The sequence below is a fragment of the Panthera leo genome, chromosome E2 (genome assembly GCF_018350215.1).
Source record: "Panthera leo isolate Ple1 chromosome E2, P.leo_Ple1_pat1.1, whole genome shotgun sequence".
NCBI lineage: Eukaryota > Metazoa > Chordata > Mammalia > Carnivora > Felidae > Panthera > Panthera leo.
The window spans coordinates 20,109,884-20,128,592 of NC_056693.1; the positions used below are offsets into that span (position 1 = coordinate 20,109,884).

At 46.2% G+C, this 18,709-nt stretch overlaps 1 protein-coding gene across 2 annotated transcripts in view; it reads left to right on the forward strand.

Annotated features, from left to right (window-relative positions):
* The window catches only part of CEP89 (centrosomal protein 89), a 69,753-nt gene that overhangs the window by 14,346 nt on the left and 36,698 nt on the right, over positions 1–18,709 (forward strand). Inside the window, exons 5-9 of one of the 2 annotated variants that reach the window (XM_042917808.1) lie at positions 8,094–8,196; positions 13,303–13,331; positions 14,391–14,433; positions 15,882–16,106; positions 17,272–17,414. In XM_042917808.1, the coding sequence (XP_042773742.1) occupies positions 8,094–8,196; positions 13,303–13,331; positions 14,391–14,433; positions 15,882–16,106; positions 17,272–17,414 (543 nt within the window). The remainder of the gene's footprint in view (positions 1–8,093; positions 8,197–13,302; positions 13,332–14,390; positions 14,434–15,881; positions 16,107–17,271; positions 17,415–18,709) is intronic. The other variant, XM_042917809.1, reaches the window with a different exon arrangement.

The window sequence follows — 18,709 nt, forward strand, 5'->3', positions numbered from 1 at the left end:
GTGTCCTTAGCAAGACAGATGTTTTATTTTGTAGGCACATCTGTCATGGCTGCTTCAGGACCCATGGGCAATAGGGAAATAATTGTTTTCATTTAAAATTTGAAGACTAGAGCAAGTCAGCTAGCAATAATCAAGAGTTGGTGAGGATATAGAGGAACCATCTAGTTCTGGCAGGTGTGTGAATTGGTACCATGACTTCAGAAAGCTGTTTGACATTTCAGTTTATGTTAAAGCTGAACAATGTGCATTTTCTATAGCTACCAGCAAGGAAAAAAATTGAAAAGTAGAAAGTAATATAACACATTAGTGTTCTCATTCTCCAGAACGATCAAGTAATGCCATCTTATCTTTCCTTGTTTCAAATTTTTTAAAAAGAAATGAAATTACAGTTAGGGTTGAAATCTTCTTTGTCTCCCTCCCTGGAAGGCCATCTGCTCTTGGATTTGGAATACATTCTCAAAGTCTGTGCTTTTATTCTTTATTTTATTCTCCAAATAAGCGTCAGCACACAAATACAGTACAATTCTTTTCTTATAGCAAATAGGTCACCATACTAAACCAGTCATTCCGTCTCCAAGCTTTTTTCACTCAGCGTTACAGTTTTGAGATAAATCCACCTTAATTTTTTTATCTACATACCTACCGATGAACACTTGGGTTGTTTCCTCGCACATTTGGTACATGCACCTATGTGTGCTGGGTCACACTAGATACTGTCAGATTGTTCTCCAAAGCAGTTGTTTTCTTTTGCTTTTGCCTTCCCACCAGCAGCATATGCATGCCAGTTGCCATGTTTCTGTACGTCCCAGCCAACAGGAAAGCCTTCCCTATACAGCCCAGGAACCAGAGATGGAGTGTTAGGAACTGATCGCAATTGGAAAGGGTCATCATAGTCTGTACATTGTCCTGGCTGGTTGCAGATGGCAGCAATGAAAGGGCCCTTTAAGCTGGAAAGGGATCTCAATTTCCCACAGACTTACAATTAGGTAGGTGGGGGAGGGTTGCAGGGGCTAGACAATAGGTGGAGAAAGACACATTGACATTTTCTGAGCATTTAATGTATGCTAGGCAGCTTATACGTACCATCTCATTTACTTCACACCCTTGGTGTTAATTAAGTATGTGAAGAAACAGGGTAACTGACTTGCCCAGAGTTAACCAACCATCCAGTAACAGAGGCAGGATTCAGACCAGGGCGGCCAATTTTCTCTTTTAGAATTAAACTTTGTGTTTATTGTCCTGTGCCTGTTGAGAATATTTCTTAGACATAAAGCTTTCTTTGAAACTGGCCAACTATTCTTAATTTTATATGATTGAAGTATGTATCTTTGGGGAAAAAAAAATGGGTGTGTGGAGCATGTAAGACTGCTATGTAACCACTAGATGGCACCAGCTATGAAGGAGATACTGCCTGTGGGGTACATTTAATATTAAAAAAAAAAAAAAGTAAAATTGCCTTCTCTGTATTTACATTCTGTAATCTGATGTAAAAATTTATGATTTTATCCTTTTTTATGAATCATTCTTACTTCCTTTAAAGTAAACAGTTTTCAAAACTAGAAAGATAAGGAAACAGCAACCCAAATCAGGCAATTTGGATTTAAATCTGTACCTCACGCCTCTCTCTGTGTTCCAGGGTAGTTTGGGCAAACATCTTCATGGGAAGTGTGCACCCGCCCAGAAATGGCCTAACATGGAAAGCAAGTCTTGTTTTCAGCAGTTTTCTTACTGGTGCCACCCAAAAGTAAGGCTGCAGGGGAAGTGGGGTGCGTGAATTTGTGGTCAGTTCATGCGATGCTAGCATCCAGTGGACACAACAGTGCCATGGGCATTCAGAGACCCGAGTTCAAGTCCCCGCTTCTCTACTTCCCAGTTGTATGGCTTGGGTAAGTCAGATAACCTCTCTGCACCTCCGTTTCTTCATCCTATAAAGGACTGTGTTAGGGAGGACGCTGTCTTTGGGCAGGCCAGTAATTTAACATACAGTTACCAGGTGTGCAGTGAGTACCAGGCATTGTGCTAGGTGCTGGAGAAGCAGTGTAAGGCAGAGTCCACGGTCACACCATCACTAGTTAATCAATCACAGTTACGATAAGTGTTACAAAGGAAGGGTACAGGGGTATAAGACCATGTTGGGGGACCGCCAAGGGAAACAGCCAAGGGACGGGAAGGAGCTCCCCCCTGCTTGCTTCTCCCTTTGAGGTCACTTGATTCTTCTGCCTGACGCCTTGGTAGGGTCGTTCTTTGTCTCCGCAGTTCAGCAACTTCACCAGAATTAATTGTGGTGTGTATTATTTTCTGTCCTTCTCTCCTAAACTTTAGTTTGTTATTTAATTCTTCAGGCAGAGATTTTCCTCCCCCTTTTTTGTTTTCAGGGAACATTTCCTTCCCTATGTTAATGTTATCATCTATTTGTTTCATTCTCCTTTGGGAACACCAGTTATACATTTGTTGGCCATCTTTTGTTTGTCTTCCACGTCTGTTATGTTTTCTGTGGTCACTTGTCACTTTCTGTGATTTCCTCTGCATACTCTCCTCATCTCTCTGTCAGCTCTTTGTTGTTGTGTGTTATTGCTTCTAGAAGTACAGCTTTTACCTCCTCTGTTTTGAATTTATTTTTCCTTTTGGTTTTTAGTTCTCCAAATTTACTTTTCACATCTTTTGTTACCTTATCACTTCTCTTGATCTCATGTATCTCTTCTTTGGGTTCTTGATATCAGTGTGTGCTGTCCTTCATCTCTTGGAGAGAATAGAGGCTGGATTCTGGACAGTGAAGGCAGGCTCTCCACTGGTGTGTCCCTTTAGATTCTTCTCCCCTCACCTCTGTCCTATGGGAATGACTACTTCTCATGGGCCCATCTGCACCCTTGCTCTCATTGCAGCCATCAGAGCATCACTGTGGACCTTTGTGACTGTGATGCTTTGTGGTTTTACAAGGGTCTTCATGCCTGAAGCCTGAGGAGGTTCAGCAGTTTTTGGCATTTTCCTTCTGTTCCAGATTTCCTAGATTTGGTAGCTGTTTTCTGCCATTGACTAAGCTTTTTTTTTCTTTTCTTTTTTGTCCCCCCCCCCCCCCCATTCTTCTGATTGCTTTCAGTAGGTTTTAAGGGAGGAGAGTGTAGTCTAAATGCCTTGTTACCATTTCTGAGTAGAAATCATGGATAGGATGTTATTGAAGCTCTCCTGTCATCATTCTTGCTATAGTTGTGTTTGTGGATTTGCAGAGCATCTTGTCATAAGTGCCATATATTCACTCACTTGTTCATTTGTTCATCCAACCACCCACCAACAAACTGATATTTGAGTGTCTGCCATGTGCTTGGATGGAAGCCCAGAGAGGAACCATTCATGCAGGGGTAAACCAGTTCTCTCTAGAAACTTGTGGAGGCCAGGGACTAGTGGACATTCTACTGCTGCTGCTGCTGTCAATGATGAGGAATGTCCCCCTTCTCTCTCCATAGTTTTCAATTTCTTTACATTTTTCTTTTTGTTACATAGGTAATGCATGAATACATGTTTCTTACAAAAGCTGTGGATAGTGCACTAAAGTGGCAGCCTGCCCTAAGACCCTGCTCTTATTCCAACCCTCCTCTCCTCTCCAGCAGTAGCCCCTGTGGCCACTTTGAAATCTGTGTCATTCTTTCAGCTGCAAAAATGGAATAGACAAACATAAGGTTTAAATAATAGACATTTAACTCTCTGACCTAACAAAGGCAAAGGGCAGGAGATTCTAATATTGCTTTACACACCTATAGAAAGCTGGTGTCTGAGATACCCTTGGCCTCCTTTTTGTGGTCACCAGTGGGTGTAGTGGGTCCTGGTCCCAAACCAGAAAGGAAGAAGTGGGGTAAGGGCCTTCTCATTATGTTGCTCTGTATTTATCAGGGAAGACATTTTTTTTCCAGAAATTTCCCAGCAGGAGTCTCATTGGTCACATGCCCATCCCTTGACCAGTTACTGGCTCAGGGGAAGAGGAACCCATGCATCGTACCCTAGAGCTGAGTCCATTTTTGCCAAACCAAATCAGGAATCTCTTAGCAAGGGAGAAAGGAGGGCGCTGATTACTGAGAGGCCAGTGCAGCAGTGCCTGCCTGCTGTGGCGAGACTCCTGCGGCCTCTGCATTTACCCACACATGCCCACGTGCAGACGGAGATATCCCCATTAGTTTATGTGCATGTGGATTAATGACTCTGCTCTACCAGTACAAGCTCCTCTGCACGAGCCTCATCCCCATCGGTAGCAGGAGAAGGCCGGGATAGCAAGTAAGGCACAAGTCTTCACTCCAGCCAATGTGCAGAAGCCACCAAGAGAGTGAGCCCTGCTGTCTTCCATTGTAGGGTCTCCTCCATGCAGCAGGTGAGGAGGCATGGATTCCCAAGCTCTTCGTCCAGCATGTTGTTGGATCTCCAGAGGTCCTTCCACCTTGCAAAGCAGAATTGCCCCTTCCAGAGTTAGTTCTTGGTTCCCCGCATGTTCTTAGCACACCCTTGCCTTGACTTTCCTCCGAGGCGGGGCTTGCTGGACCCTCATGTTGCTCTACTTCTGATGAGCATATAATGCGTCTCAGGTGGGCTTCTTCCCTTAGCATCACTGATGTGAGGAGAGGCATCTGGGAAGGTGGCCATGCCCCATGGGCTGGGCCCTGTGTCATCCAGGTTATCTCTGCTGGAGGCCAAGGAATAGTGGGGACCCCAACCCACCAGTAAGGTGTCACAGCCATCTCACTCTCGAAGCCACGGGAATCCACACTGCAGTTTCCTTGCTGTGTTGGCAGGTTTCCTCCTCTGAGTAACAGAAGGCTTCTGACATCACAATCGGTTGTGCATGTTTTTGAACCTTGTCTGCATGAAATTCCAGAACATGTATTCTTTTGCATCCAACCACGTTGTTACTTATGTATAAGCTTAAAGCTGTATCGTCCTGATAAATTGAAAATTTGGTCACTATAAAGTGAACATTTTTATCTCTAAAAATGTGTTTTGCTTTAACATCAATTCTGTCTGACATTCTCCACGGTTTTTTTGATGTTTGCACGGTCCATTTTTTTCCATCCTTTCATTTCAACCTTTCCCTATCCTGAGATTTATCTGTGTCTTGTAAACAGCATATAGTTTTGTCTTTTTAATGTTTATTTATTTTTGAGAGAGAGAGGGAGAGAGACAGAGAGTAAGTGGGGGAGGGGCAAGAGAGAGAGGGAGACACAGAATCTGAAGCAGGCTCCAGGCTCTGAGCTGTCAGCACAGAGCCCGATGTGGGGCTCAAACTCATGAACCATGAGATTATGACCTGAGCCAAAGTCGGACACTTACCCAACCAAACCACCCAGGCACCCCTTAAACAGCATATAGTTTTTTAAAACAAGTTTACTGAGATATAATTCACATACCACCCTATAACTCCATTTATACACTGCAGCATATACAGTTTTTGTTAAGCAGGTTTGCCCGATTTTTTCTTTGCCTTTTTACCGAAGCATTTAGTCCTTTTATATTTAAGGTATATATGGATATATTTGAATTTAACTTTGCCATCTTTATTTTTTCCATTTGTCCCTTTCTTCTTTTTTTTTTTTGTCTTCTCTTCTTTGAATTGATGATTTTTTTCAGTTCAGTTTCCTTCCCTCTACTAGCTTGCAAATTATACTTTTCCCCCCTAATGATTACCCCATAATTATAGCTTGTACACTTTCCTCTCTAAAATCTGGGGTGCCGGGCCGCCCAGGAAGAGAACGAAGGAGGCTGGTATGTGTGCTGCAGGCAAATGAGGAAAGGCTGTTTCCGGCATCACTGAGGTCTGTGCTCCCACTGGGCTGGCCTGCCTCTTCCTTCCCTTTCTTCAATACCCAAACAAGTTTTGTTTTAATTACCAAGGAATTTAAGAAATTATTCAGGGGCACCTGAGTGGCTCAGTCGGTTAAGCGTCCGACTTCGGCTCAGGTCACGATCTCATGGTTCGTGGGTTCGAGCCCCACATCGGGCTCTGTGCTGACAGCTCAGAGCCTGGAGCCTGTGTCAGATTCTGTGTCTCCCTCTCTCTCTGCCCCTCCCCCACTCGCACTCTGTCTCTCTCTGTCTCAAAAATAAACAAACATTAAAAAAAATTAAAAAGAAATTATTTAAATTCATACTTTTAAATTAGAGTGGCTTTTAGGATATTGTCACAAATTCTTTAGGCCTATTTATCAATGTATGAAATACTCACAGAGGTACATAGGCCATAAACATGCAGCCCGGTGAATTTTTACACAGCAGCTACCACCCAGATTAAAAAGAAAAGAACAACATTACTAGGACCCCAGGAGTTGCCCTTCATGACCGAGAAGAGGCCACTGCTTCACCACTGCCTTGACTCCAAGAGCTGATTAGCTCCTAGAAAATCACCTTCGATTATTTTTGCCTACTCTGAAAATGATGGATTTCGTCATTGCCCTATGTATTGTTTAGAACATTTGGGAGTCTTCTGTTGTGCGTGGCGGTAGCTGGCTCACTCTCATCGCTTTGTGACGCCCCGTCGTGCACTGCTAACATTCAGTGACTCGCTTGTTTTACTGATGCTAGATATTTGCTTGTTTTGCTGTGGCTCTTAGGAACAGCGCTGCGGTAAACAGTCATACGTATACGTACGTATTTCCAGTGGGCCTATGCTGCTCACAGATGCTCATGTTCTGCATGGGTATAATCTAGGGCACACGTGGGGCAGCCTTAGCACTCGGAGACTAGTAGAGAGGCCAACATATGAGGCCCCTTAGCACTTTCCCATCTCCCTGATAATAGTCAGCTAATAAATCTTTTTTTTTTAATTTTTTAAAAATGTTTTATTTATTTTTGAAAGAGAGAGAGAGAGAGACAGAACATGAATGGGCGAGGGACAGAGAGAGAGGGAGACACAGAATCCAAAGTAGGCTCCAGGCTCTGAGCTGTCAGCACAGAGCCCGACGTGGGGCCCGAACTCACGGACTGTGAGATCATGACCTGAGCCGAAGCCGGACGCTCAACCGACTGAGCCACCCAGGTGCCCCACCTAACAAATCTTTGACAGGGTAAACAACGCCGTCGGTTCCCAAGAGATAAAACCCAAGAAGTCATTTCTTTTTTCTTTCTTCGAAAGCTAAGTAGAGTGGGATACCTGTCTGCATCCTGAGCTGGGTCACCTTAGAGCCCTGCTCCCAGAGCCTGGTGGGCCAAACGGCCTTAGCTCCTGGCTCTGAAATGCCCCTTCTCGTGGACATCTCACCTGTCAATGCTGCCACTTCTCTGTCAGCCTTGGGGACGGCCCTCCTGTGGTCTGCAGCACAGCAAAGCCCAGCTGACCACATGAGCACGATTCCACCGAAGAATCAGGATAGCAGAAGGGACCCCAGCCCAGAGGATGCCCATCGTAGTTTGCTGTAGAAGACCTGGTCACCGCCCTTCCCCCTGAGCAGCCTCCGCTGCCAGTGGACTGTCTCATGCTCATCACGAGGTGATCCCGGTGGGACTGTCTCACGCTCATCACGAGGTGGTCCCCCTCCTGTCCCACGTATCAGTGAGGGTCAGCTCCGCAGCCCTGCCACCACTTATGATACCTACATAGGACGCCCTCACGGACAGTGAGGGGGAGGCTTCCATTCTCTCAGGAAGCAGCATTTACAGTGGACTCAGAGCCAGCAGGTGTAGCGGACCTCTATCCCAAACGGTGGCCTGGATGAGGATTCTCCTCATCAGGGTTGGCAGCGCTCGGCCCACGTAGAGCTGAATAACACACTGTCAGCACCCGTGTAGGGTGGCACTGGGTGCTGTGCCGGGCAAGCCGGGTGCAACCCCTCTTCCTGGGTTGGCCCCTGGCAGGAGTGAGGAAGACGGGCACCCGGGCAGCGTGAGTGGGATGCGAAGCTCTCCGTGCCCGGAGCATCATTTGGGTGGCATTGCCTTCGCTACCAGGCTTTTCCCGGGGGACCTGACGTTCCATCCAGTCCTGCCCGGTGTCGTCCTTTTGTCTCAGAGTGGGAAGTAGCAGCGGAGGAGGTGTGGAATAAGACGCTTGCGTTTGTTAGGAGGAAGTTTGGTACAGATGGCACTCACCACACGTTCTTTTTGTCTTTTGTACCAAAAAGGTTCCGTTGTCACATACGGTGGACAGTGAAGATGAGGAAAATATTTCTGAGCAAGATGAGTTTCCAGGCTCACCTCTTACACCATGGCGTACACAAGAAATAGGTAAAAAAAAAAAAAAAAACCATTTTGTGGCAATGAATATTGGTTAATGTTTCGAACCTAGAGCCATTGCACCCCTATACCATGCTTCTTTGATTCTAAGTAGGAACGTTCAGAGTTTTGTTTTCACTGGAGATGCGTTATTCCGTGGCCGGTGGCCTGGGTGTTAGGTTGTCTTGAACATACAAGGTGCTCGCTTTGGAGTCCGTTCTGTCCTGTCAGTTCTGTTCGCCGTGAGCGGACAGACGCGGGGGAAGATTAAGGCTCAGGCTGTAAGCTCTATGCCCTCCTTCCTCCCGTGCCCCCCGGTGCCTGCTGTTGCGCGGGGTGGGCACCCGGTGGTCTCCAGGGGATGAACGAGCGAGGGTGTCTTGTTCACCCAGCTGTCTTGGGTCCCGGAGCAGGGCCCGGCCCACAGCGGGCCATCACTAAGGGTTTGTTGGATGAATAAGTGTGCAGGCACGTTTGTGATACAACTCTGTGTGTCACCAGCCGTCTGTGTCTGGCTCATTTCGCACACCGCGGGAACGCAGTGCACGGTGGCCACAGCAGGGAGCAGCCGTCACCTTCCTAAGAGGTGGTTTACATGCAAGTGAGAATTGTGCCTGGTGCACAGCGGGCTCCAGTAGGTGCTTTGTCAAGACCTCCAGAGTCGATTGGGCTCAAGGTGACTGATTGGAAAACAGAATGCCAGCCTCGTCATACCTGGGCCAGAAAACACCAGTTGGTCAGGTGGCATATTTTATCCCTGTGGGAAAATCTATATGAATATTAAATTTACATAGAAATTGTATCTTTTTAAGTTATATAAATAGTACTTTCTCACTGTAAAAAAAAAAAGACTTGAAATGCAGACATACATAAAGTTAAACACACGTGATTGTACTGCCATAGATAATTTTAACCACTTAGAATGTATATGTACATTAACATACACGTTATTTTGTTACCTGCCTCTTATCGTACACACCTCCTGAACAGCTCGCTGTGTTTATACGTGTCCATCCGTTTTCTAAGGTCTGTGTTGCCTGTGGGCTGACACGTTATTGTGGTTCAGAATCCAACCAGGAGACAGAAAGCACGTGGTGATTTGAACAGGGAAGGTTGAATATGAAGAATTATTAAGTATAACAGGATTGCTTACAAAGCCGTAGAGAGAAGTCTAGAGAATACAGCAGGAGCAGAGGGAAGAGCCGCTCCCTCTACAGTTAACGTAGAGCACGCACGGGAAGAAGCACATTTGGAGAGTCTCCCAAGGCCCAGATGCCACACTGGGGGTGGGGCAGCTGCTGCCCACCGGCTGGTGGAGAAGTTAGCTGTGTTGTGGTAACAGAACTCACTGGAAGGAAAGCTGCCCTCTCCAGGGGAGTGCCAGATGCCACCCGTGGGGAAGTTGCTGGCTGGCCACTCAGAAAAAAGGGAAGGAGGGAGGAGAAGAGGAAGAGCAGAAAGGACACAGAGGAGGGAGACAGCCCTGCAATGAAGCACCCAAGCCCCTTCCTCCCCCGTGACTCTCCAGCGCCCTCTGCTGATGAGGCTTATCATTGCGCCACCTGGCAAGGTCTAGGTACTGCAGTTACAGAAGGCGGGCAGTGGGGGTGGATTTGGAGCAGAAGGGGCAGTGATAAGAGGCACACTTGGTAACGTGAACTTGGAGCACAGGTGATGGCCGGGAAGGAGTGCAGCTCCTGCAGTAGGTTTTGGTTTGTGGCCGACACTTACGAAAAAGGCTCCACATTTGCCCCAAATTCTAATTCGGTGGCTCTAGTCTGGGGCCCAACATCTGTTGTTGTTTTTTTAATGTTCGTAAATTTTTTGACAGAGAGAGGGTGCAAGCAGCGGAGGGGCAGAGAAAGAGGGAGAGAGAGAGAACGTGTCAGAGCCTGCTGTGGGGCTCGAGCTCATGAAGCGTGAGATCACAACCTGAGCCGAAACCAAGAGTCGGATGCTTAACCGACTGAACCACCCAGGTGGCCCAGTGTCTGTATTTTTAAAAGCACTTTGGAAAGTATGATGTGGGCGATGCTCGGCAACACGGGAGAATCTCTGGCTTTTAGTGGTTTGGGTGTTGGTTCTGTCATTTCCTGGTAACGAGAGGCTTGACTAAGTTACTTAACCCCGCTTCTGCTCAGTCTGAGTGCACCTCTAATCAGATGCTTACAAGGATTAAATTCAGTCACAGCGGGAAGCACAGCCCCCTCCAGAAACGCCAGCTGATAATTATTGTCTACAAGCTGAAGCCATCAAGCTCACCGAGCCATGCGTGCCGTTCCGCACCCTAGACCAGCCAAGACCGGGCACTGAGGTCATGTGGTTGAGACACCAGTCCCTTGGCCAGAGCTGCCGGGTTCATGGGCATCATCCCCTGCCCTTCTCTGATCCCCGTTGTGCCCTCCACCCCACTGTGCTTTCTCTCTCTGCTCCAGAGTCAGATGTGGCAAAAGACAGCTCTCTCCTTTCCCTCACTTGACTGTGTCTCTTCGGTGCTGGTTGTGTCTCCATTACTCCCCCAGACCACTGACCTTCATCCTGACGGACACAGTGGATGGTGTTGCGGCTTCATCTTACGTGACTTCTCGGGAGCGTTCCACACAGGCGATCGCTCCCGCCGCCTTAAACTACGTCTCTCCCCTGGCTTCCTGACCTCTCCCTCTCCTTGTCTCCTCTTGCCTCTTCTGGGTGCCCCTTCTTCATCTCCTGTGTAGGCTCATCTTCCTCTGCCTGCCCAGGAAAGTTAGGGTCTCCAAGGCCAGTCCGGGCCCTTTGCTCTGCTAAGCCACCACCCTGCCCCCTGCTCCCAGTACATACCATTTGTTGTGTTACACCCGGCAGATCCATGTGTACGTGCGGAGTGCCTGCTATGTTTTGGGACCATGGTAATAGCAGCCAGGGCAATCTTTTCAAACACGACTCTAATAGTGTCCCTGTTGCCCCCCATGAGCCCCCACACCCTTTTTATTCAGATCTCTTCATTGGTTTCCCTGCCCCTGCTGGCCATTCTCCAGCCACTCCAGGGTTCTTTTATTTCTTCTGATGTCCCCCTTCCTACCACCTAATGTCTGTTATATATAAAGGAAGTGGAAGGAGGGGTTGTGTGTTTGACTTTTTATGTTTTACGTGTTCAAATATATCCGAAAGGAAGAATACCCGGCTGATGGCCACTGGGAGGGGAAAGGTTCAGGGGATTACGATCATGGGGGAGTTTTGGGTTTTCTGCATTATTAGAATTGTTGACAGCAAGGCCAGGTTCATGTGGCATGACTAGGAAGATGGGATAGTACCTAGCGTGGCATCTTGTATACAGCAGGACGCCCAGTATTGGAGCTTTTGCTATGATTTGAATGGTTGATACCAGTTGCCTGGCAGATTGTAGAAACGAGAAGTGCAAGGAGTCTGGTCGTGGTTTTGAGAAACGATCAATGAGGAAACAGGAAACAAACTATATCCACAGGGCCCAGTGTACTGTATATACATTACCAAAGTGAACTTGGGTGATGCCAATTCTGGTTCTTTTTCTGAAAAATTGGTGACTGAGATACAACAGAGATGATTAGTTTCCTTAGGAAAATAGATGAGTTGTCCTTTAAAACTTTTTATCATGAGAACTTTCTTTTTTTTTTTTTAATTTTTTTTTTAACGTTTATTTATTATTGAGGGACAGAGAGACACAGAGCGTGAGCAGGGGAGGGGTAGAGAGAGGGGGAGACACAGAATCCGAAGCAGGCTCCAGCCTCTGAGCTGTCAGCACAGAGCCCGACGTGGGACTCGAATCCACAGAGCTCGAGATTGTGACCTGAGCCGAAGTCGGTCGTTCAACCAACTGAGCCACCCAGGCACCCCTATCATGAGAATTTTCAAACGTACAAAAGTAGAGAAAATAGTAAGCTGAATTCTCATGTACCCACCATCCACCCTCTACAGCTGGTAGCATCCTGCCATTCTTCATGAATCCCCTGCCCTTCCCCAACTTTGCTTCCTGAAGAATTTAAGGGGGGCGGGGAGCATCCAAGATTCCATTAAATGTGAGGGCAGTAGGTCTGAGGCAGTATCGTGTGATACCAAATCAAAACCATCACAAAGGTTATTTAGAATGCAGACTTTTTTTGTATCAGTTTACACATTTGCTCATCAGATGCTCACTTACTATGTGCCAGAGATGACAGAGCCACAGGCCCCTCCCCTCATATTGCAGCTTTGGGGGAAGGACGCGCAGATGGGGAGCCGCAGTCTGGGGCACTGAGGGGGGCTGCAGAGGCAGCACAGTGCTGGAGAGCAGTTACCGCTGCAGCTCCAGAAGGTGGCAGGCACAATCGGCTTCGTGAGGCCGGACTCCAAAGGACAAGGCGGGATTTTGTCCCATGCCCCAGTCTAGGCTGCCCCGGGACATCTGATGGAAAGTTCAGTTACAAATAGTGGGTCAATATTGTTCAGGTGCTGGTAATTGTAATGAACCAGGAAATAGATTTACAGTCCTTTGTGTATCTTTAAGCACTTTGGTCTGTCTTTCTGAATTCTATTAGTTCTAATTTATTTTCATCCAGCTATTTCTGCTCTGTAAGTTGACTGTAGAAAGCTAAGAACAACCGACTTTTCACTACATCAAAGGGTGCGGGCACCCTAGGGCATAAGATTACCTTCCTCAGGAAGTACCTTAATCACAAATGTGTATCTGTAAATTAAAAGCGATTACTGGGCAAGATTTGCTGTCCTCTGTATCACCGAGGCAGTTTGCTTCAAAGAACAACTATTTGACCAGGTCAGATGCTACTTGCAGGCAGAGGGGAGTCAAGCCTCAGCACCTTTGGGTGGCACATGTAGAGAGAAGAGGGGATGGGGGCGGTGTTGGAAAGGTAGGGGGGGCTCAGAGTCACTCCGAGGAGCTTGGCCTCGGTTCTGCCACCATGTGAGCCAACGGGGTGCTCCAGAATTAACAGGATAAGGAGAGAAGCAGGTGGGTCAGGCCCCCTGCCTTGCCGGGGGGGGGGGGGGGGGGCGCTTGTTCATCTCATCGGTAGAAGCCAGGCTCCTGCGATCATGCTCTGGTGAGTTGTCAGATGTCTTTATCTGCTTTTAAAACGTTTTTCTCTCCCTCTCTCTTCTTTTAATCAGATGGCAAACCTTCGGTTCTGAATTTAACGGTAAGATTCATTTCTTTTTTTTTTTTTTTTTTAATTCTTAATGTTTATTTGTTATTGAGAGACAGAGAGAGAGAGACAGAGCATGAGCATGGGAGGGGCAGAGAGACAGAAGACACAGAAGGATTCAATTTTTAAAAACCAATTTTCTCAATAAATTGAATTTCCACCATAATTTTAAACAACTTTTGTGATTTGTAGGGAGGATAACTTCCCTTACGAGTCTTTTCCCATTAAATGTTTTTTTAAATACTTTTGAAACCTGAAGAAACTCATATTTTCCATAGTTTAAAAATGAATGTAACATTTTGAGAGGTTAGGAATGAATAGATGATAACAAATTTGCAAGCATGGAAATAGGGTTTTGTTTTTTTCTTTTTTACAAATATGGAAATAGTTTTAACTTAGGTTTAAATCCTCCGATGCCATAGGAATGTAAAAACTAAAGATTTCTCAGTAGAGTTCATTTCATAACCTTATCTACTTTTTTGGCAGAAATTAGAAACTTCATATCAGATTGATGTGTATTGGAAAAATGAGCAAAAGGTCAAAGCCTTCCCTTTCCTCTAAATTTTGGTCAAAAAGGAAGATCCTACGCTTTTCTCAGCACTTTGGAAATGCGCTTCTCTGCAGCCAGTGGGGTCTTTTTGCTTTTCCCAAGGAAGAAGAACCCAGTTAGAGTTCCCTCTAACTGGTCGGCACCCGCAGCCCCATCTCGTGTTTCCAAACTTGAACTGACGGTCTGTCCCTCGTGAGACCTACATGTGAAAACATGGTGGCTGAACTCACGGGGGAGAGTCGGGAAGAAAGCCCGAACAGGACCTCCTTTACTGCCTCCTAGGAGGCACCAGGAGGGGAAGACCCTTAAGGTTTAAGATTCGGCTAAAAGAAACAACGGATATTAGAGTTTCTAAAGCTGCAGCAGGCTACAAACTCCAGGAGCCAAAGTGCAGGGAAAGAAGCGCATTTAATTATGTGATAGACAAAAACCCAGCTGCTTGTGCCAGTCTGTTTTTAGGAGATGCTAAGACTCTTAATTCAGTACTGTGTTTCCTTCCCTAGGATGAAAAACCACCATTATGTGAAAAGCCTCCACCGTCCCCAGGTATTTGCCTTTTAAATTTAATTATGGTGAGCACCTTATTATTGTAGAGGTTACCCAGAATCATCTTGTCTAAAATAAAAGTCACTTCTTTCCCCCATACAAGCTGTTGCTTCTGTCCCATTACTGTGTTTGGGAAGAGGAGGCACCTGTTGATCTTCCACCTGTGCCCTAAAAGAGAGGGTCCAAGTGTTCAGACGTTGAATGGTGGGTGGATGTCGCCTGGGGATGTGCTCAGGCACTGGGAGGCCAGCGTTTGCAAATCGGGGCCACTTTGTGTCCCCGCCGCCTGCCAGGGCAAGGCACAGGCCGGGAATCCGCCACCTTTTCTAGCTGACCTCTCCTGGCATGTTTTCAGCTGTAGTCTCCATCTGCCATCCAGTCTCCAATGTTTTATTTCTGAAATGCCTCCGAGTTGCCCTCTTGTTTTCAGTGCACCTGCAGAGTTATTCATTTCTTAGACTTCCCTTTCATGTTCTAGCGACTGGATATGCGTGTGTCAGGGGTCAGGGAGGCTATCTGGAGCCACCAGTCCTTCTGCTAGCCCTTACCTGCCCCCTGGGGTGTGTGCCAAGCCACAGTCTGGAGCCACCGGCCCTCCCACTCTTGACGCCCCACCTCCAACTCCGCTTCTGCCTCTAGCCTCTCTCCATTCAGAGGCATGCCCTGGGCCAGGGAGCACATTGCAGTCCTTAACCTCCTGTGACCCCCGTGAGCATCTCTGTGCACGGAACGTCGCTCTGTGTTCTCCCCCAATCTCTCTTGCTACTCCTTCTTAAAATCCTTCGTGACCTCTGGCTTCTCCTCTCCCTGGTGCCCACAGGCTGGTGGCTCCTCCGTCTCTCCAGCTGAGTCCGCCTTCAGAGTGGGGCTGTGTCCTAAACTGAGCCTGACTTACCCGATGCATCTGTGCCCCTTGTCGGGCTGAGTGTCTTTCAAGCCGCAGGTCTTGGTAGCCCTCCTTGATTTGCCCTCACTGCCCACACCTGGTCAGCTCTGGGCTGTCCCTCTCTCGTATGTCGCTTCCTCTCTGCCCTCACTCTGGGGCCCTCTGGCCTCCCTGCCTCTGGACTGGACCTCATTCCTGTTCACTTTCTTCCCTGCTGGCCCCAGAGGCTCATGTGAGAATAGAGCCTCTTCCTTTTCACACCTCTGCCTAAAAACCTTTTCTGGCTCCTGGCAGCCTGCAGGACAGAACCCTTACTTTACACATTATGATATGCAAGGGCCCCCTTCGGCTCCCGCCTCTCTCCCTGTGGCTTACAGTGGCCTCAACAGAACACCCACTCTTTCTTGTATAGGCCGTTCTCTTTGCAGGGACTGAAGAACACAGCGTGAGGCTGGACGTGAAGAAGTGACTCGCATGGTTTTGGAGATAAAGTCTCTTATAATTTTGATGTAAAATTGTAAAAACCAACATTTAAAAAAACTTTTTCCCTGTACCTTTCCAGATATAACCGGTAGAGCACGGCAGAGATGTTTAGAAATAACCAAAGAGAAGTTCCAGGAAATAAAAGAAGAAAACTTGCATCTAAGCAATGCAAATCAAACCCTAACTCTTGAACTTAACGTAGTAAAACAAGCATTGAAAGAACTACAGTTAAAACTGAAAAGAACAGAAAAAGAAAATCGAAAGTTGAAAGAGGCTAAGAAAGCATCCTCTCAGGAAGGTGGGGGTAACTACACTGTTCTTTTATTAAAGGAACAGAGAAGAATTCACTTATTTTCTCATTTATTTGAAAGTTACTATTTTCTGTTGTAATATTTGCTGATGTTAATGTTTTTATTGTATTATAATATTTAAGGTTCTGTTTTTTTAAGTTTATTTATTTTGAAAGAAGAGAGAAACAGCATGTGAGCTGGGGAGGGGCAGACAGAGAGAGAATCCCAAGCAGGCTCTGCAACTGTCATCACAGAGCCCAGTGCAGGGCTCGAACTCACAACTGTGAGATCATGATCTGAGCCAAGATCAAGAGTTGGACTGAGCCAGGGGCACCTGGGTGGCTCAGTTGGTTAAGCGTCCAATTTTGGCTCAAGTCATGATCTCACAGTTCAAGAGTTCGAGCCCCGCATCAGGCTCTGTGCTGACAGCTCAGATTCTGTCACAGATCCTGTGTCTCCCTCTCTCTTTGCCCCTCCCCTGCTTGTGCTCTGTCTCTCTCTCTTTCTCTCAAAAATAAATAAATGTTAAAAAAAAAAAAACAGATTTGGACTGAGCCACCCAGGCATTCCCTGAGGCATATATTTATTTCGACAACTTTATATTATTTGTGCTGTTACTTTGTGGAATCTATTTTCTTTTCTTTTTTTTTTTTTCTTTTTGTTTTGTTTCTTGAGAGAGAGAGAGAGAGCAAGAGAGCGTGAACAGGAGAGAGGGGCAAAGAGGGAGGGAGAGAATCTTCAGGGCTTGATCTCATGACGGTCATATCATGTCCCGAGTGAAAATTAAAAGTTGAATGCTCAACCAGCTAAGCCACCCAAGCACCCCCTGGAATCTCTTTTCTGTTATGCTTTCTAAAAGGATATTGCTATTCTATGGGAAGGTAATTAGTTCTAATAAATTTTACATTTATTTTATGTATATCATTTGAAACAATGACTTTTGCTTTCTACAGTTTTCATTTTACTTTAATTACACATGCATAAACTTCCAAAACACCGTTGACTCTTCAGTGTTAAAAAAATTTTGTGACTTTTATTCATTAATACCTATATATCTGTCCTCCACTACCTCTTGTGAGCCTAAAGAGAAAAAAGAGCAGATGATTGTAATTTATGTAAAATCTTGATCAATTTGATGTAAGTTCTTCTAATATTAAATTCTTTTTTTTTCCCCCATAGTCGCTGCACCTGAACTACTTTGTCTAAGGAAACAGGCTCAAGAACTAGTGGATGAAAATGATGGGTTGAAAATGACTGTCCATCGTTTGAATGTAGAACTGAGTAGATATCAGACAAAATTCAGGCATTTATCCAAGGAGGAGGTAATGTTTTCAGTTTTAAAATATCAGTTTTCTGATTTTTTATTTTTCAGCCTTTGCTGTTGAATTGCTTTCCATTCTTGAAGGGTTCATTTTTTTTTTTTTTTTTTTAATATTTATTCTTGAGACAGAGACAGAGCGTGAACAGGGGAGGGGAAGAGAGAGAGAGAGACACACACACACACAGAATCTGAAACAGGCTCCAGGCTCTGAGCTGTCAGCACAGAGCCTGATGCGGGGCTTGAACCCATGAACTGTAAGATCATGACCTGAGCCGAAGTCGGACGCTTAACCGACTAAGCCACCCAGGTGCCCCGAAGGGTTCATATTTATTATTATTTGGTGTAAAATGGCACATCCAAAGCACAGTCTTTCGGGGGACCTTTGTATGTCCTCCCTTCTGCCCTTCCTTCCCCTCCCCCTTTCTCAAAACAAAAAGCCATAAAGGTTCTTTGTAAAGAAAATCTGGGGACAATACAAAAGCAAATAAAGGAGTAAAAGTCCTTGTCTTCGGCTCCATTCTCAGTCGTGTTCCTCCAGGTATAGCTGTTGTCTCTTGGGGTACAAACTTTGGAAAGAAAGCAGACTCGTTTTCACAGGTCCCCCAAATCACCTGGCTCTCATAGCCAATGGGACTTGGGCTCATGATTCCCACAGGACTAGCAAGCAAAGCAGCAGTTCTGAAATAGGGATGGTGCACACAGGGGCAGCTACTCACTGGGCTCAGCACAGGGGGAGCAGGCAAAACACCCACCTCCCACTTTTCCCTGGAAAGGGTTTGACCTCCTACTTTCCCAGCTGCTGCCTGGGGTCTGGCTTCCAATCAGCCTGCATCTGGGTGCTAAATACAGCCTTCCCTTTTGGGAAATTAATGAGTCTTGGTATGCCCTCAACTACTGGGAGCCACTAAGAACAAAGACAGTGGCTTGGATAATCACAGAGTTTTGAGAGGCAACCAGGAGCTCAGGCCAGGCTGATTGACGAGGCTCGTCTCTTATACCGGACCGGTCTGTCAAAACTGGGAGAGGTAGGCTGTTTTTCCTAATGTACAGAAACCAACACAGAGAGTCCAGGAAGATGCAGGAAAAAGGGAGTATGTTCCAAACAAAAAAATCAGATACTGATTTTAATGAAGTCCAGGTAAGTGATTTACTCAATAGTTCAAAATAACAGTGATAAAGATGCTCACTGAGGTCCAGAGAGCATGAACAAAGTGAGCATTTCAACGAAGAAATAGAAAAAATTTAAAAGTACCAGACAGAAAGCATAGAGCTGAAGACTACAATAACTGAACCAAA